The 16,038-nt window shown below is 53.7% G+C and overlaps 1 protein-coding gene across 1 annotated transcript in view; it reads left to right on the top strand.

Annotated features, from left to right (window-relative positions):
• lrp3 (low density lipoprotein receptor-related protein 3) overlaps positions 1-15,252 on the top strand; it is a 49,285-nt gene extending 34,033 nt beyond the window's left edge. The window contains exons 4-7 of the mRNA XM_072517755.1: positions 5,168-5,376; positions 6,881-7,964; positions 13,194-13,326; positions 14,053-15,252. Coding sequence (XP_072373856.1) covers positions 5,168-5,376; positions 6,881-7,964; positions 13,194-13,326; positions 14,053-14,913 — 2,287 coding nt within the window. The 3' untranslated portion in view covers positions 14,914-15,252. The remainder of the gene's footprint in view (positions 1-5,167; positions 5,377-6,880; positions 7,965-13,193; positions 13,327-14,052) is intronic.
• The last annotated feature ends 786 nt before the right edge of the window (positions 15,253-16,038 follow it).

Consider the following 16,038-nt stretch of genomic DNA (forward strand, 5'->3'; position numbering starts at 1 on the left):
GCGGGGGCCCATGTCCGAGCGGGGGCCCATGTCCGCACCGGGGCCATGTCCGAGCGGGGGCCCATGTCCGCACCGGGGCCATGTCCGAGCGGGGGCCCATGTCCGAGTGGTGCTGTTGAGTCTCACTGGGGGAGGCTTAATGCAGAGTTGACCATCACAGCACAAACCAACGTCTCACAAGGCAGGCAGCTGCCAAAGAGTTTGGAATACAGAGTAAATGCCAATATTTGCTGATGATACTGTTGCTCCTTTTAGCCTTAGTTTATTAGCTCTGATTACGTCACCTTTGCTCACGAGTCACCAGGTATCTTTCTGATACCGCCACGTGGTTCAAGTTCAAGTTATGATTAATAAGGCAGCACACCGCTTAGTAAGATCGAAATCAACGGTCATTTATTATATACAAGTAATGTTTACACAATAATCCTACTATCTATATAATAAACCTATCACTACTGGCCAATACTTAACTTTAGGAAGAGCCCACCAGGTCAGGGAAACGAATGGCTTATCCAATCAGATCTGGCCCGCGGGATTCAAAAAGCTGCTACAAGTCGGTGGCTAGTTGTCTCTACCTGCTGTTCTTCGGGATTTGTAACTGCGGGTTTGTTTTGTACAGACTGCTCCCAGGCGCGGGACAATCTTTTAAAAACCCATTTCTCATTGTGGGCTTCCTCTGAGGGGTCATAATTCGTACAGGCTTTTTGTCCTGCCTCTGTGGCATGGGAGATAAGGGTGCGGGTCCATTTGGCCATATTGTCTGCGGACAAATGGGCATGATCTACGTTGCCGAAAACGGCTTCAAAGTGAATCCACAAGCGTCCTGCGAACGCTGTGGGTGTTCAGACTTTTTCTGCCTGCATTTACTCAGACCGTCTACGGGGTCGCCCCGGTTATACCCGATCGCATCCAGGATCGCGGTATGCATTTCTGCAAGGGTGCCTCCTCCTACATTCTGTGGGTCGGGAAGGGCTGCTGCGACCGATGGGTCTAAGCTTAGGACCATGAGCTTTACCTGCTCTTTCTCATCCAGGCCGTACATGGCCGCCTGATGTTTGACGGTGGCAAAGAAATGGTGTGGGTCTGAAGCGGGGAGGAACGGTGTGATTTTAGCACACGCGTCCCGTAATTGGGTCACTGTGAGGGGGGTGGAATATAAGACTTCCGCCTCGTCTGATGTGGCGGTGCGGTGGGTTGTTACAGGGTTCATGGGAGCCTGTATTATCTGCTGTGTGGGGGGTGGGGGTGCTCTCCTCCTTTGGGGTTTTCCCTGCGCACATGCTCCCTGAACATATCTCTGCGCTGTCTCTTGCAGTTCTTCCCAATCAGGGCCGTCTTCCTGGTCTAAACCTTCCCCAAAGGTGTCTTGGAATCCCTTTTGCAGGTCTGCAATCTGCTTTCTGCACTTTGCATGGTCCAAGGTACTCTGCCTTTGTTCCATAGTTGCAGCGTGGAACGCTCTCAAGGCTGCCTTGAGATCACTGCATTGTTTCTGGAGCGTCCCTACCTGCTTTTCTGTTTCTTTCTTTACCAGGACTGCACGCTGCATGTCCTGATAAGCCTTTTCATACTGGGACTGGAAACTACTCAAGTGCGCCAGACAAGACTGGTGACCTCGTTTGGCATCAGCCACCTCTTCGTCCTTTGCTGCTAATTTCCTTTTTAATTCCAAGTTCTCTTTCTCAACCTCGCATACATCGATTTTACTCATCCGATGTATGCCTTCTATTTCTTTGCGGAGCGTCCTGACGACCTCCTATGTGCCTCGCAGTTGTGCCAGACAGGACACAATTGCCATCGGCTTGCGCGCTTTTGCTAAACTCTTTTTATGGATCTCACTCAGGTTCTCCCACCAAGTATGCCCTATGCTTCCGGGACCTGAATCATCGTTATTGCAGAAATCCTTCCACATGGGCCATCCTTTGCCCTGCAGAAATTTGCGAATTTCCACTTCCCAAATGGGACACTCTCCCACTCTAACGCTACTGATCGGTGCGACCGCAAATTCTTCGGGGTTCATGAGGCGCAGCATTGCCAGCATTGCCTGCATGGCTATCTCTCTTATCTGCTCGTTACGTTCAAATTTGGAACAGGGGGCTAAGGTGGTGTCCGAAAATACTGACTGCCGACAGTTTTGACGCAACAAAATCTATCAGTTTTGCCTTATAACCCTGTTAGTTACGCATGCATACACACACATCCGAATTGTGAATTATTAACCAGAACCGCTTGAACACTTGTGTTTTTTTTTTTTTGTTTCCGATTGGATTCTAATTCAAATTGTTGGGGTTCTCCCGGAGTGGTTTTCCACTTCTCTGCCGGGTCCCGGCGGAGTCGCCAATTATGTTGCTCTTTTTAGCCTTAGTTTATTAGCTCTGATTATGTCACCTTTGTTCACGAGTCACCAGGTATCTTTCTGATACCGCCACGTGGTTCAAGTTCAAGTTATGATTAATAAGGCAGCACACCACTTAGTAAGATTGAAATCAACGGTCATTTATTATATACAACAAGTAATGTTTACATAATAATCCTACTATCTATATAATAAACCTATCACTACTGGCCAATACTTAACTTAGGAAGAGCCCACCAGGTCAGGGAAAAGAATGGCTTGTCCAATCAGATCTGGCCCGCGGGATTCAAAAGGCTGCTACAGGTCGATGGCTAGGAGTCTCTATCGGATAGCGATCGCTGGATTCACACTTACAGTTGCCGGTTGCTGTTCTTGCGAAGGTCTCGAGCAGGCGAAGAAGAGAGAGAGAGAGCGATCTGAACTTGGCTCCTCACTTTATAGGGCCCAGGAGCTTCCCGCCTCCCGGGGCGGCCCTTGACCCTGAGTCCCAAGTGATTGGACCTGTTCCCAATCACTGGGTTCGATACGTCCAATTGCGAGGCGATTCCCCGATCGGGGGGTGGTCGTTCACCTGTCTTTGTCTCGGCCACTGCAGGCGCCGACAGGTCTGGCCCGGTATTCAATTGCTAATATGTTGCAATTGTTCCCGGGGATAGCCGATTAAACTGCAGATGTCTGGGTTGATGGGCTGTTAATAGCCCTGAGTATCGATCTGGGCCAACTTCCCCACAGCCGAATATGCTATTCTGCCTGCAGCTGTCCGTTTGCATCTTGTTACCTGCTTTTCCCAGCAGCCTTTCTGGTTAGCCATTTCAAATTGGGTTTTGGCCAGATTAATCGGGACGCAGCCATTTTGCGTGGCTACAATACAAACAGAGTGTGGCAAACAGTTAGGATGATACCAATTGTCTGCAACAAGACAGATGATTACCAGAATGGGCAGACAATTGGTGGGTGGAATTTATTTAAGAGAAGTGTGAGGTGGTGAATTTTGTCAGGAAGGACAGGAGGAGGCAAAATAGACTTAATGGAACCATTCTAAAGGAAGTTTGGAGGCAGCAAGACCTGGAGGTACATGTGCATCGATCATTGACAGTGGCAGCACATTTTGAATGATTAACAAAGCAAATGGGGTCTTGGGTTTATAAATAGAGACATTGAACACAAAAGCAGGAACGTTATGCTGAACCTTTATAAAACTCTGGTCAGGCCACAGCTCTAGAGTATTGTGTCCAGTTCTGGTCATCACACTTCAGGAAGGGTGTGAGGGACATTGAGGGGATGGAGAGGGATGAGGGATTTTAGTTTGGAGAAGCTGGAGTTGTCCGCGGAGTAAAGGAGATTATATGGATATTTGATGGAGGTGGACATGACAGGTTTAGATAAGGTAGATAAAGAAATGCCGTTTCCATTGGCTGGGGGGCTGGTTGAAGGAAGAACCTTTTTACACAGTGAGTGGTAAAGACCTGAAACTCGCTGTCTCGGAGGGTGCAGGAAGGGGAGACAATGAATGATGTTTAGCACAGGGCTAAATCGCTGGCTTTGAAAGCAGACCAAGGCAGGCCAGCAGCACGGTTCGATTCCCGTAACAGCCTCCCCGAACAGGCGCCGGAATGTGGCGATTAGGGACTTTTCACAGTAACTTCATTTGAAGCCCACTTGCGACAATAAGCGATTTTCATTTCATTTGGGACTTCAGAACTGACAGTAAAGCTGTGAGATTGTTGTAAAAACCCAACTGGGGCCCTCACATCTTTTAGGAAACCGAATGTGCTGACTTTCCCCAGCTGGCCAATGTGTGACACTAGGAGCGGGATTCTCCCCTACCCGGCGGGTCGGGCGGTCCCGGTGGAACGGAGTGGCGTGAACCACTCCGGCGTCGGGCCGCCCCAAAGGAGCGGAATCCTCCGCACCTTCAGGAGCTCGGCTGGCGCCGGAGTGGTTTGCGCTTCGTCGGCTGGCGGGGAAGGGGCTTGGCGCCACGCCAACCGGAGCCGAAGGGCCTCCGCCGGCCGGCGCGAGTTGGCGGATGCGCGGGAGCGCCAGCGTGTGCTGGCGTCATCCCAGCGCATGCGCAGGGGGGGATCTTCTCCGTGTCGGCCATCGTGAAGAACCACAGCAGCTGATGCGGAGGAATAGGGTGCCCCCACGGCACAGGCCCGCCCGTGGATCGGTGGGCCCCGATCGTGGGCTAGGCCACCGGGGGGCACCTCCCAGGGCCAGTTCCCCCCCCCCCCCCCCTCCCCCCCGAGGACCCCGGGGGCCGCCCGCGCCGCCAGGCCCCACCGGTAAGGACCTACTCTAATTTATGCCGGCGGGACCGGCAAAAAGCGGGCGGCCACTCGGCCCATTGCGGGCCGGAGAATCGCCGGGGGGGGGGGGGGGCGTTGCCACCGACCTGCGCGGCGCGATTCCCGCCCCCGGCGCCGGAGAATTCTGCAGCCGGCAGGGGCGGGATTCACGCTGCCCCCCGGCGATTCTCCGACCCAGCGGGAGGGGTCGGAGAATCCCGCCCCTGATGTGCAGAAATGTGGTGACTCATAGCTGCGCTCTGAAAGGATCCAGTGAAACTCAGTTGTAGCAAAACAGCAACAAAGCATAGCAAGAATGACCAGACAGACTGCAGTGATTCTGGAGAGGGCACATCACTGCTGGGGCAACAGTATGGATGGGAAGCACGCTCAAGCCTTGCCAGTGATGTCCACATTTTGGGAATAAATTATCAGCAGTGGGGAATGTCTGGTGAAGAGTGAGAGCTCTTCGATCAAGTGTTTATCCAAATGAGGGTGACTTTCCTCTCTTATTTTCCAGCTTTCAGAATTTTGACCTGGAGAATTCCCACAAGTGTACGGTGGACTGGCTGATGATTGGACCAGCCCCAAAGCGAGAGGAGTACAGAATGTGTGGCTCGTCCATCCCCCAATCCTTCATCTCCACCCGGGATCATGCCTGGATCTTCTTCCATTCCGACCGCTCCAGCTCCGGGCGCTCTCGTGGATTCCGATTGTCCTATATCCGAGGTGTATCTAATTACCCCACTGTTGTTTGTACCCTGTAGGTGGAGGGTGGTAGGGAGGGTGACTGCAGAAATACGTAGCATTTTATCCCCCTCCTAGTATTCTCCCTTTCCTGAAGAACAGCTTCCCCTCCTTTGCCTTGCTTCACGGGTATGAACCTGCCGTAGAAACCTCATCCAAGTCCTTATCCTAGTGACCTCAGGTTGCCTGTTGAAGATTTCACAATCATACAGCAATGCAGCTCAGAAAGAGCTGTCAGTTCATTCACTGTTCACTGCCCTTTCCGCACAACCCAGCTGATCTTTCCCTTCAAATATTTATGCACGTTCCTTTTGAAAGTTACTATTGAATCTACCAGACTTTCAGGCAGAGCATCGCAGATCCCCAAAAATCAGCGTAAAAACCCATTTCCTCATCTTGCCTCGGCTTCTTTTATCTTAAATCTGCATCCTCTGGATATTGATCCTCTGGTTGTTGATCCTCTGGACGTTGATCCTCTGGTTATTGACCCTCTGGTTATTGACCCTCTGGTTATTGATCCTCTGGATATTGACCCTCTGGTTATTGACCCTCTGGACATTGATCCTCTGGTTATTGATCCTCCGGTTATTGATCCTCCGGACATTGATCCTCTGGATAGTGACCCTCTGGACATTGACCCTCTGGACATTGACCCTCTGGACATTGATCCTCTGGTTATTGATCCTCTGGTTATTGATCCTCTGGACATTGATCCTCTGGACATTGATCCTCTGGACATTGATCCTCTGGACATTGACCCTCTGGTTATTGACCCTCTGGATATTGATCCTCTGGACGTTGATCCTCTGGACGTTGATCCTCTGGACATTGATCCTTCTGCCACAGTTTATCCTGTTTACTCCAGCAAAGACGTTTATTATTTTGAAAATCTCTATGAAATTTCCCGTTAACCCATTTAGCTGTAAGATCAATCTCAGTTCCTACATTCTCTCACATATAACTGACGTCCCTTTCCTTAATAACGTTCGAACCCTAACACCCCCCCCCGTACATCCCCTCCCCCTCACACCCCCTCCCCCCTCACACCCCCTCCCCTCTCACACCCCCTCCCCTCTCGCACCCCCTCCCCTCTCACACCCCCTCCCCTCTCGCAACCCCTCCCCCCTCGCACTCCCTCCCCTCTCACACCCCCTCCCCCCTCCCACCCCCTCCCCTCTCACATCCCCTCCCCTCTCAGACCCCTTCCCCGTCTCACACCCCTAAGCTAGATGGGGTAGATGAAGCAAAGAAGTTCCTGCTCGTGGACAAGACCAAAACCGGGACCCACAAATAGATGTTCATTAATAATAACAGAAAGCCCGTTCCCCAGAGAGGGTGGTTAGAGTATGGAAGGGCAGATTGAGGTGAATGATGTTGGTGTATTTTGGTGGAAGCTCAGTAAATGCACGAGGTAAACAGCTCATACTGAATGCCCTGAGTCTGCCCACAGAGCCTGAAGTTCTGATTCTTTATTCTATTCACACAGGGAAGCTGGCCCAGAGCAGCTGTAAGTCGGATGAGTTCCTGTGCGGCAATGGGAAATGCATCATGCGTGCCTGGAAGTGTAACAAGATGGATGAATGTGGGGATAACTCTGATGAGCAGGAGTGCCACGCCCCTCCGACCATGCCCCCTACAAGCCTTTGTCCAGCTAGAACATTCCATTGCCTGGTGGAGGATGCCCCCCAGTGCCTCCCGATGGAAGTTCAGTGCGACGGCAGCATGGACTGTGACAAGGGGACTGACGAGGAAAACTGTCCTGATATAAGCTGCGGAAAGAGACTGGACAACTTCTACGGCTCCTTTGCTTCTCCTGACTACTTCCGCTCTGAGCAAGACCGGGCTGAGCTGAACTGTATGTGGGTGGTGGACACCGAGGACAGTAGGCACATTGTGCTGCAGCTCAGCCTGCAGCTGGGTTACAACGATGAGGTGCGCGTGTACGATGGGGGAAGTGGGGGGATCAGGCTGCTGCAGACACTCTCCTTCCGGAACAACCGGCACACCGTCACCATCGAATCCTCCCGAGGTCAGATCACCGTCACTTACCACACTGACCTCGGCAGCTTGGGTCACGGGTTCAACGCCACCTACCAAGTAAAAGGTTACTGCCTTCCACAGGAGCGCCCGTGTGGGCACGACGGCGGCTGCTTTGCCGACACTGAGCGCTGCGATGGCTGGTGGCACTGCCCGAGTGGGAAGGATGAGGAGAACTGCGCTGCCTGCCAAAAGGACGAGTACCCATGCGGGGGCACAAGTGGCATGTGCTACCCACTGGGCGACCGCTGCAACAACCAGAAGAACTGCCCCGACGGCTCGGATGAAAAAAACTGCTTCTCCTGCCAGCCGGGGAACTTCCACTGCGGCACCAAGATCTGCATCTTCGAGCAGTGGCGTTGTGATGGCCAGGAGGATTGTCAGGATGGCAGTGACGAGCAGAACTGCCTGGTGGTGGTGCCGAGGAAGGTGATCACAGCCGCCCTCATTGGCAGCCTGATTTGTGGCCTTCTGCTTGTCATTGCCTTGGGCTGTGCGTTCAAACTGTACTCCCTCCGAACCCGCGAATACAGGTACCGTAACCCGAGCGGCTTTGCTGTTGGGTTTAATTAAACATCAAAATCGTAAGGTTTTGTAAGAAGAATATTCAAGATATCAATCTACAGGAGAGAACGCAGCTCAGAACAAGGGGGCTTTCAATGGGGTGACTGAGGGACCGCAGTGTATCGTCTCATTCAATGTACTGACACTCAGTCCGTGAGACACTCCCTCTCAACTGACCCTCCAACAGTGCAGAGCTTGCTGGCTACTGACACTCCGCTAGTGCGCTGCCCGCTCGGTGCCCAGCTCCCACAATACTGTGCCTCCGTCAGTGCCCAGCTCCCACAATACTGTGCCTCCGTCAGTGCCCAGCTCCCACAATACAGTGCCTCCGTCAGTGCCCAGCTCCCACAATACAGTGCCTCTGTCAGTGCCCAGCTCCCACAATACAGTGCCTCTGTCAGTGCCCAGCTCCCACAATACTGTGCCTCCGTCAGTGCCCAGCTCCCACAATACAGTGCCTCCGTCAGTGCCCAGCTCCCACAATACAGTGCCTCAGTCAGTGTCCAGCTCCCACAATACTGTGCCTCTGTCAGTGCCCAGCTCCCACAATACAGTGCCTCCGTCAGTGTCCAGCTCCCACAATACAGTGCCTCCGTCAGTGCCCAGCTCCCACAATACAGTGCCTCCGTCAGTGCCCAGCTCCCACAATACAGTGCCTCAGTCAGTGTCCAGCTCCCACAATACTGTGCCTCTGTCAGTGCCCAGCTCCCACAGTACAGTGTCTCCGTCAGTGCCCAGCTCCCACAATACAGTGTCTCCGTCAGTGCCCAGCTCCCACAATACAGTGCCTCTGTCAGTGCCCAGCTCCCACAATACAGTGCCTCCCTCAGTGCCCAGCTCCCACAGTGCAGTGCCTCCGTCAGTGCCCAGCTCCCACAATACAGTGCCTCCGTCAGTGCCCAGCTCCCACAGTGCAGTGCCTCCGTCAGTGCCCAGCTCCCACAATACAGTGCCTCTGTCAGTGTCCAGCTCCCACAATACTGTGCCTCCGTCAGTGCCCAGCTCCCACAATACAGTGCCTCAGTCAGTGTCCAGCTCCCACAATACTGTGCCTCCGTCAGTGCCCAGCTCCCACAATACTGTGCCTCCGTCAGTGCCCAGCTCCCACAATACAGTGCCTCCGTCAGTGCCCAGCTCCCACAATACAGTGTCTCCGTCAGTGCCCAGCTCCCACAATACAGTGCCTCCGTCAGTGCCCAGCTCCCACAATACAGTGCCTCCGTCAGTGCCCAGCTCCCACAATACAGTGCCTCCGTCAGTGCCCAGCTCCCACAATACAGTGCCTCCGTCAGTGTCCAGCTCCCACAATACTGTGCCTCCGTCAGTGCCCAGCTCCCACAATACAGTGCCTCCGTCAGTGCCCAGCTCCCACAATACAGTGCCTCCGTCAGTGCCCAGCTCCCACAATACTGTGCCTCCGTCAGTGCCCAGCTCCCACAATACAGTGCCTCCGTCAGTGCCCAGCTCCCACAATACAGTGCCTCCGTCAGTGCCCAGCTCCCACAATACAGTGTCTCCGTCAGTGCCCAGCTCCCACAATACAGTGCCTCCCTCAGTGCCCAGCTCCCACAGTGCAGTGCCTCCGTCAGTGCCCAGCTCCCACAATACAGTGCCTCCGTCAGTGCCCAGCTCCCACAATACAGTGCCTCCGTCAGTGCCCAGCTCCCACAATACAGTGTCTCCGTCAGTGCCCAGCTCCCACAATACAGTGCCTCCCTCAGTGCCCAGCTCCCACAGTGCAGTGCCTCCGTCAGTGCCCAGCTCCCACAATACAGTGCCTCCCTCAGTGCCCAGCTCCCACAATACAGTGCCTCCGTCAGTGCCCAGCTCCCACAATACAGTGCCTCTGTCAGTGCCCAGCTCCCACAATACAGTGCCTCCGTCAGTGCCCAGCTCCCACAATACAGTGCCTCCGTCAGTGCCCAGCTCCCACAGTACAGTGCCTCCGTCAGTGCCCAGCTCCCACAGTACAGTGCCTCCGTCAGTGCCCAGCTCCCACAATACAGTGCCTCTGTCAGTGCCCAGCTCCCACAGTACAGTGCCTCCGTCAGTGCCCAGCTCCCACAATACAGTGCCTCCGTCAGTGCCCAGCTCCCACAATACAGTGCCTCTGTCAGTGCCCAGCTCCCACAGTACAGTGCCTCCGTCAGTGCCCAGCTCCCACAATACAGTGCCTCCGTCAGTGCCCAGCTCCCACAATACAGTGCCTCTGTCTGTGCCCAGCTCCCACAATACAGTGCCTCCGTCAGTGCCCAGCTCCCACAGTACAGTAGCTCCCTCTGTTCCCAGCTCCCACAATACAGTGCCTCTGTCAGTGCCCAGCTCCCACAATACAGTGCCTCCGTCAGAGCCCAGCTCCCACAATACAGTGCCTCCGTCAGTGCCCAGCTCCCACAATACAGTGCCTCCGCCAGTGCCCAGCTCCCACAATACAGTGCCTCCGTCAGTGCCCAGCTCCCACAATACAGTGCCTCCGTCAGTGCCCAGCTCCCACAATACAGTGCCTCCGTCAGTGCCCAACTCCCACAGTACAGTAGCTCCCTCTGTTCCCAGCTCCCACAATACAGTGCCTCCGTCAGTGCCCAACTCCCACAGTACAGTAGCTCCCTCTGTTCCCAGCTCCCACAATACAGTGCCTCTGTCAGTGCCCAGCTCCCACAATACAGTGCCTCCGTCAGAGCCCAGCTCCCACAATACAGTGCCTCCGTCAGTGCCCAGCTCCCACAATACAGTGCCTCGGCCAGTGCCCAGCTCCCACAATACAGTGCCTCCGTCAGTGCCCAGCTCCCACAATACAGTGCCTCCGTCAGTGCCCAGCTCCCACAATACAGTGCCTCCGTCAGTGCCCAGCTCCCACAGTACAGTAGCTCCCTCTGTTCCCAGCTCCCACAATACAGTGCCTCTGTCAGTGCCCAGCTCCCACAGTACAGTAGCTCCCTCTGTTCCCAGCTCCCACAATACAGTGCCTCTGTCAGTGCCCAGCTCCCACAATACAGTGCCTCCGTCAGTGCCCAGCTCCCTGAATACAGTGCCTCCGTCAGTGCCCAGCTCCCACAATACAGTGCCTCCGTCAGTGCCCAGCTCCCACAATACAGTGCCTCCGTCAGTGCCCAGCTCCCACAATACAGTGCCTCCGTCAGTGCCCAGCTCCCACAATACAGTGCCTCTGTCAGTGCCCAGCTCCCACAATACAGTGCCTCCGTCAGAGCTCAGCTCCCACAATACAGTGCCTCCGTCAGTGCCCAGCTCCCACAGTACAGTGCCTCCGTCTGTGCCCAGCTCCCACGGTACAGTGCCTCTGTCAGTGCCCAGCTCCCACAATACAGTGCCTCCGTCTGTGCCCAGCTCCCACGGTACAGTAGCTCCCTCAGTGTGCCGCTCCCTCAGTGCGCCGCTCCCTCAGTGCGCCGCTCCCTCAGTGCGCCGCTCCCTCAGTGCGCCGCTGCCTCAGTGCGCCACTCCCTCAGTGCAGTGCCTCCCTAAGTGGGTCGTTCCCTCAGTACCGACCCTCTGACAGTGCAGCACTCCATCAGTACTGACCCTCTGACAGTGCAGCACTCCCTCAGTACTGATCATCCGACAGTGCAGCACTCCCTCTATACTGACCCTCTGGCAGTTCAGCACTCCCTCAGTACTGACCCTCTGACAGTTCAGCACTCTCTCTGTATTGACCCTCTGACAGTGCAGCACTCCCTCAGTACTTACCCACTGACAGTGCAGCACTCCCTCAGTACTGACCCTTTGACAGTGCAGCACTCCCTCAGTACTGACCCTCTGACAGTGCAGCACTCCCTCAGTACTGACCCTCTGACAGTGCAGCACTCCCTCAGTACTGACCCTCTGACAGTGCAGCACTCCCTCTATACTGACCCTCTGACAGTTCAGCACTCTCTCTGTATTGACCCTCTGACAGTGCAGCACCCTCTCAGTACTGACCCTCTGACAGTGCGGCACTCCCTCAGTACTGACCCTCTGACAGGGCAGCACTCCCTCAGTACTGACCCTCTGATAGTGCAGCACTCCCTCAGTACTGACCCTCTGACAGTGCAGCACTTCGTCAGTACTGAGCCTCTGACAGTGCGGCAGTCCCTCAGTACTGACCCTCTGACAGTGCAGCACTCCCTCAGTCCTGACCCTCTGACAGTGCAGCACTCCCTCAGTACTGACCCTCTGACAGTGCGGCACTCCCTCAGTACTGTCCCTCTGACAGTGCAGCACCCTCTCAATACTGACCCCCTGACAGTGCAGAACTCCCACAGTACTGACCCTCTGACAGTGCAGCACTCACTCAGTACTGACCCTCTGACAGTGCGGCACACCCTCAGTACTGACCCTCTGACAGTGCAGCACTCCCTCAGTACTGACCATCTGACAGTGCAGCACTCCCTCAGTACTGACCCTCTGACAGTGCAGCATTCCCTCAGTACTTACCCTCTGACAGTGCAGCACTCCCTCAGTACTTACCCACTGACAGTGCAGCACTCCCTCAGTACTGACCCTTTGACAGTGCAGCACTCCCTCAGTACTGACCCTCTGACAGTGCGGCACTCCCTCAGCACTGACCCTCTGACAGTGCAGCATTCCCTCAGCACTGACCCTCTGACAGTGCAGCACTCCCTCAGTACTGACCCTCTGACAGTGCAGCACTCCCTCAGTACTGACCATCTGACAGTGCAGCACTCCCTCAGTACTGACCCTCTGACAGTGCAGCATTCCCTCAGTACTTACCCTCTGACAGTGCAGCACTCCCTCTGTATTGACCCTCTGACAGTGCAGCACTCCCGCTGTATTGACCCTCTGACAGTGCAGCACTCCCTCAGTACTTACCCACTGACAGTGCAGCACTCCCTCAGTACTGACCCTTTGACAGTGCAGCACTCCCTCAGTACTGACCCTCTGACAGTGCGGCACTCCCTCAGCACTGACCCTCTGGCAGTGCAGCACTCCCTCAGTACTGACCCTCTGACAGTGCAGCACTCCCTCAGTACTGGCCCTCTGACAGTGCAGCACACCCTCAGTACTGACCCTCTGACAGTGCAGCTCACCCTCAGTACTGACCTTCTGACAGTGCAGCACTCCCTCAGTACTCTGCTGGAGAGTCAGTCTGGATTATATGGATCTGAGACAGATTTTTTATAAAACTGGTATTGTCCTGGCCACCACTTCTTTTACAGTTCAGCTTTCCTTTTTTGTTTTAGAGCTTTTGACACCCCAATGACACGGCTGGAGGCGGATTTTGTGCAACGTGAGGCTCCCCCATCTTACGGTCAGTTGATTGCCCAGGGCCTCATCCCACCTGTCGATGACTTCCCTGTCTACAGCCCCGCTCAGGTAGTCCTGCTCAAATGTTGTCAGACCTTCTGTCCAGTGTCCTTTCCGGTCAGATCTAATTTGACTGATAGTGATGAGGGGCTGGTGCAGACATGGTGGGCCAGGTGGCTGCCCCCTGTAATGGATGGCTCTTTGGGGACTTTCATTACTCTTTTCACTCTTGGTTTTTGCAAGAATTAAATCCCTGATTTCTAAAGTAGTGCACTTATCGTTGGAGGGGGAGGGATTTAAAAACTCGGTCTGCAGTTGAGAAAAGAAGCTCGGGGTCTTTGCATCCCAGGAGGACCTTGGAATAGTGAGCATTTTTTAGCAGATGGGAGTGTTAGAAGTGGCCCAGCAGTGGATGGATAAACCGGTTCCCCGCCGTGTCCTTTCAGATCACACACATCGTGACAGCAAATCTAATTTAGTGAAGTTGGTTGAGGGACAAATATTGGCAAAGGTGCCTGTAAAACTATCTCCCACCTCTCCCTCCTTGATTAAATAGTGCAGTGGGACTCAAGAAATTTAACATTTCAACCACAAGACTTGAGTTTGTGTGTGGAGCCTGGTTGCTCAGTTGAGGTTGGGGTGTAATTTTGCGACCTGTGTGTCTGTCTCCCCTGCGGCTCACTGTTTGAGGGCAGACCGGGGCCTATCCTGTTCTGCATTCTGGAATCTGCAGGCTTTCAGCGCCTGTTAATGATGTCTTTGAAAAGATTGTAAATACTTGTTCTCTGTTCCCAGGCCTCCGTCCTGCAGAACATTCGCACAGCTATGAGACGCCAAATTCGTCGCCATGCCACTCGCAGGATTTCTTCCCGTGGACGCCTCAGTAGGATTTGGAGCAGGTTCTTCCAGAGACCCCGGGGCTGGGGGCTTATCCCCTTGCTCACCCCGACCTCTGCCTCGACCGCTTCATCCACCCATCTGGGCCGGAGCGAGATAGTGCGGAATTGCGAGCAGGAAGAGAACGGTCGGAGATACGTGCAGCCTCAAGAGGACCCTGACTCAGACACTGACACAGAGACCGATCGGCAGGTTGGCGACACTCCGCGGGCAACCACAGTTGGCTGGTCAGTGGTGACCTTTCAAAACACGATGCCAAAAGCGTCCTCATCCCCCAGCACAGACAGTCAGACAGAGCTTCAGATGCCGTCCTTTCTGCACTCTTCAAGCTCTGAGGAGACCTGCAACACTGACTTTGACTTCCCTTTCAGACAGCCATCGGGAGACAACTGTACCAACCATGACCCACTGTCTGGCAGCCCAGAGTGGAGTTTCAGACGCCGTCGACAGCGTCTTCGCCTCGGCTCTCGTCTCCTGCCCATAAGGGCTCGTGGCACCAGGGGCCAGGGGTCTGTGACAGTGCGTATAACCGTGCTCAATTCAAACTTCACATCAGAGCCCGATCACCACCGAGATCCCGATCACCACCGAGATCCAAGACAGCAGAGTTCGACCTCAGCTGCTCCTGCGTGCAGGAGTCAATGCTCCAGTTGCCCAGAATCTGTGAGTGAAAGACCATGCTCCTTGCCGGTGCCTCCTCACAAACACTTCTGTGCAGAGACCCCATCGCCAGATCCTTCCTTCCAGACTCCCTTCTGACAGCCAGACTACAGGAGTGATGACCATCCTCTGCTCACCTGCTGAGAAATTCCTTCATCTCCACACAGACATTTTAAATGGTGAACCCTCCACCGTATTTTTATTGCTACAGTATTTTTAAAAACTGTTGTTTCTTTCACCAAACAACCAAAAAAGGTGGAAAGCACATATCATTGAAGCTGCTTGTGAATGTCGGGCATTATCTGAGGCGTGTGCTGGATTCAGCAGGGTCCCTAATCGAAGACCAGTTGCATTTACAATCACCTGACTTTTGTTGTGTCCACATTGTTATTTAAGACATTTAGCCATTGTCTGGCTTAATACATGGCACCAAATGTAGACTTTGAGATGTTCTATTTATGCAGCCTAACATGTTATTCCTGAAGAGTGTCACGGAACCCTGGGAGTTGGTGCGGAAACACAGCAGGATGAATCTTAACTTGCTCACCACTGCAGATGGCATTTTGGTTCCAGCTCTCTCATTCCTGACCCCCTCAAAAATATTTGGAGGATTTTAACAAAATATCTGGGCGGTTATTCTAGGATTGCAAATGTCCAGGTGACTTCCCACTGAAACAAGATATTTTTGTCTCTTTGAACAGTTAGGTTTGGAGCCAGATTCTGTCTGCAGTGGGACAGAGTATTCTATCTGTTCTTCATTTTCTGTTCTCCTCTGTCTTTGGTGTATATTTCCCCCCCCTATCCACCTATCTGTTGCTTTGTGCCTCTCTATCCTTCCTTTCTGGCTCTGCAGTTTCCCTCACTGTGCAGCTACCTCTTTCTCTCCTGCCTCCCTTTTTCTTTGTCTGGTGTTTCTGCTCCAATTTTCTCTTGACCTCTCACTGTCACTGTCGGTCTCTCTCTCTCTATCTCTGTCTCTCTGTGTTGTCTGTCTCTCTTTGTCTGTTTCTCTTTGTATGTCTGTCTCTCTCTGTCTCTCTTTCTGTCTATCTGTCTTCACTGAGGAAGACACAGATAACCTTCTGGAAATACTAGGGAACAGAGGGTCTAGCATGAAGGAGAAACTGAAGGAAATCTTTATTAGTCACGAAGTTGTGTTGGGAAATTGATGGGATTAAAACCCAAAGTGGCCAGGGCCTGATGCTCTGCATCCCAGAGTACTTA

This window comes from Scyliorhinus torazame, chromosome 10, assembly GCF_047496885.1.
Source record: "Scyliorhinus torazame isolate Kashiwa2021f chromosome 10, sScyTor2.1, whole genome shotgun sequence".
In the NCBI taxonomy this organism is placed as follows: domain Eukaryota; kingdom Metazoa; phylum Chordata; class Chondrichthyes; order Carcharhiniformes; family Scyliorhinidae; genus Scyliorhinus; species Scyliorhinus torazame.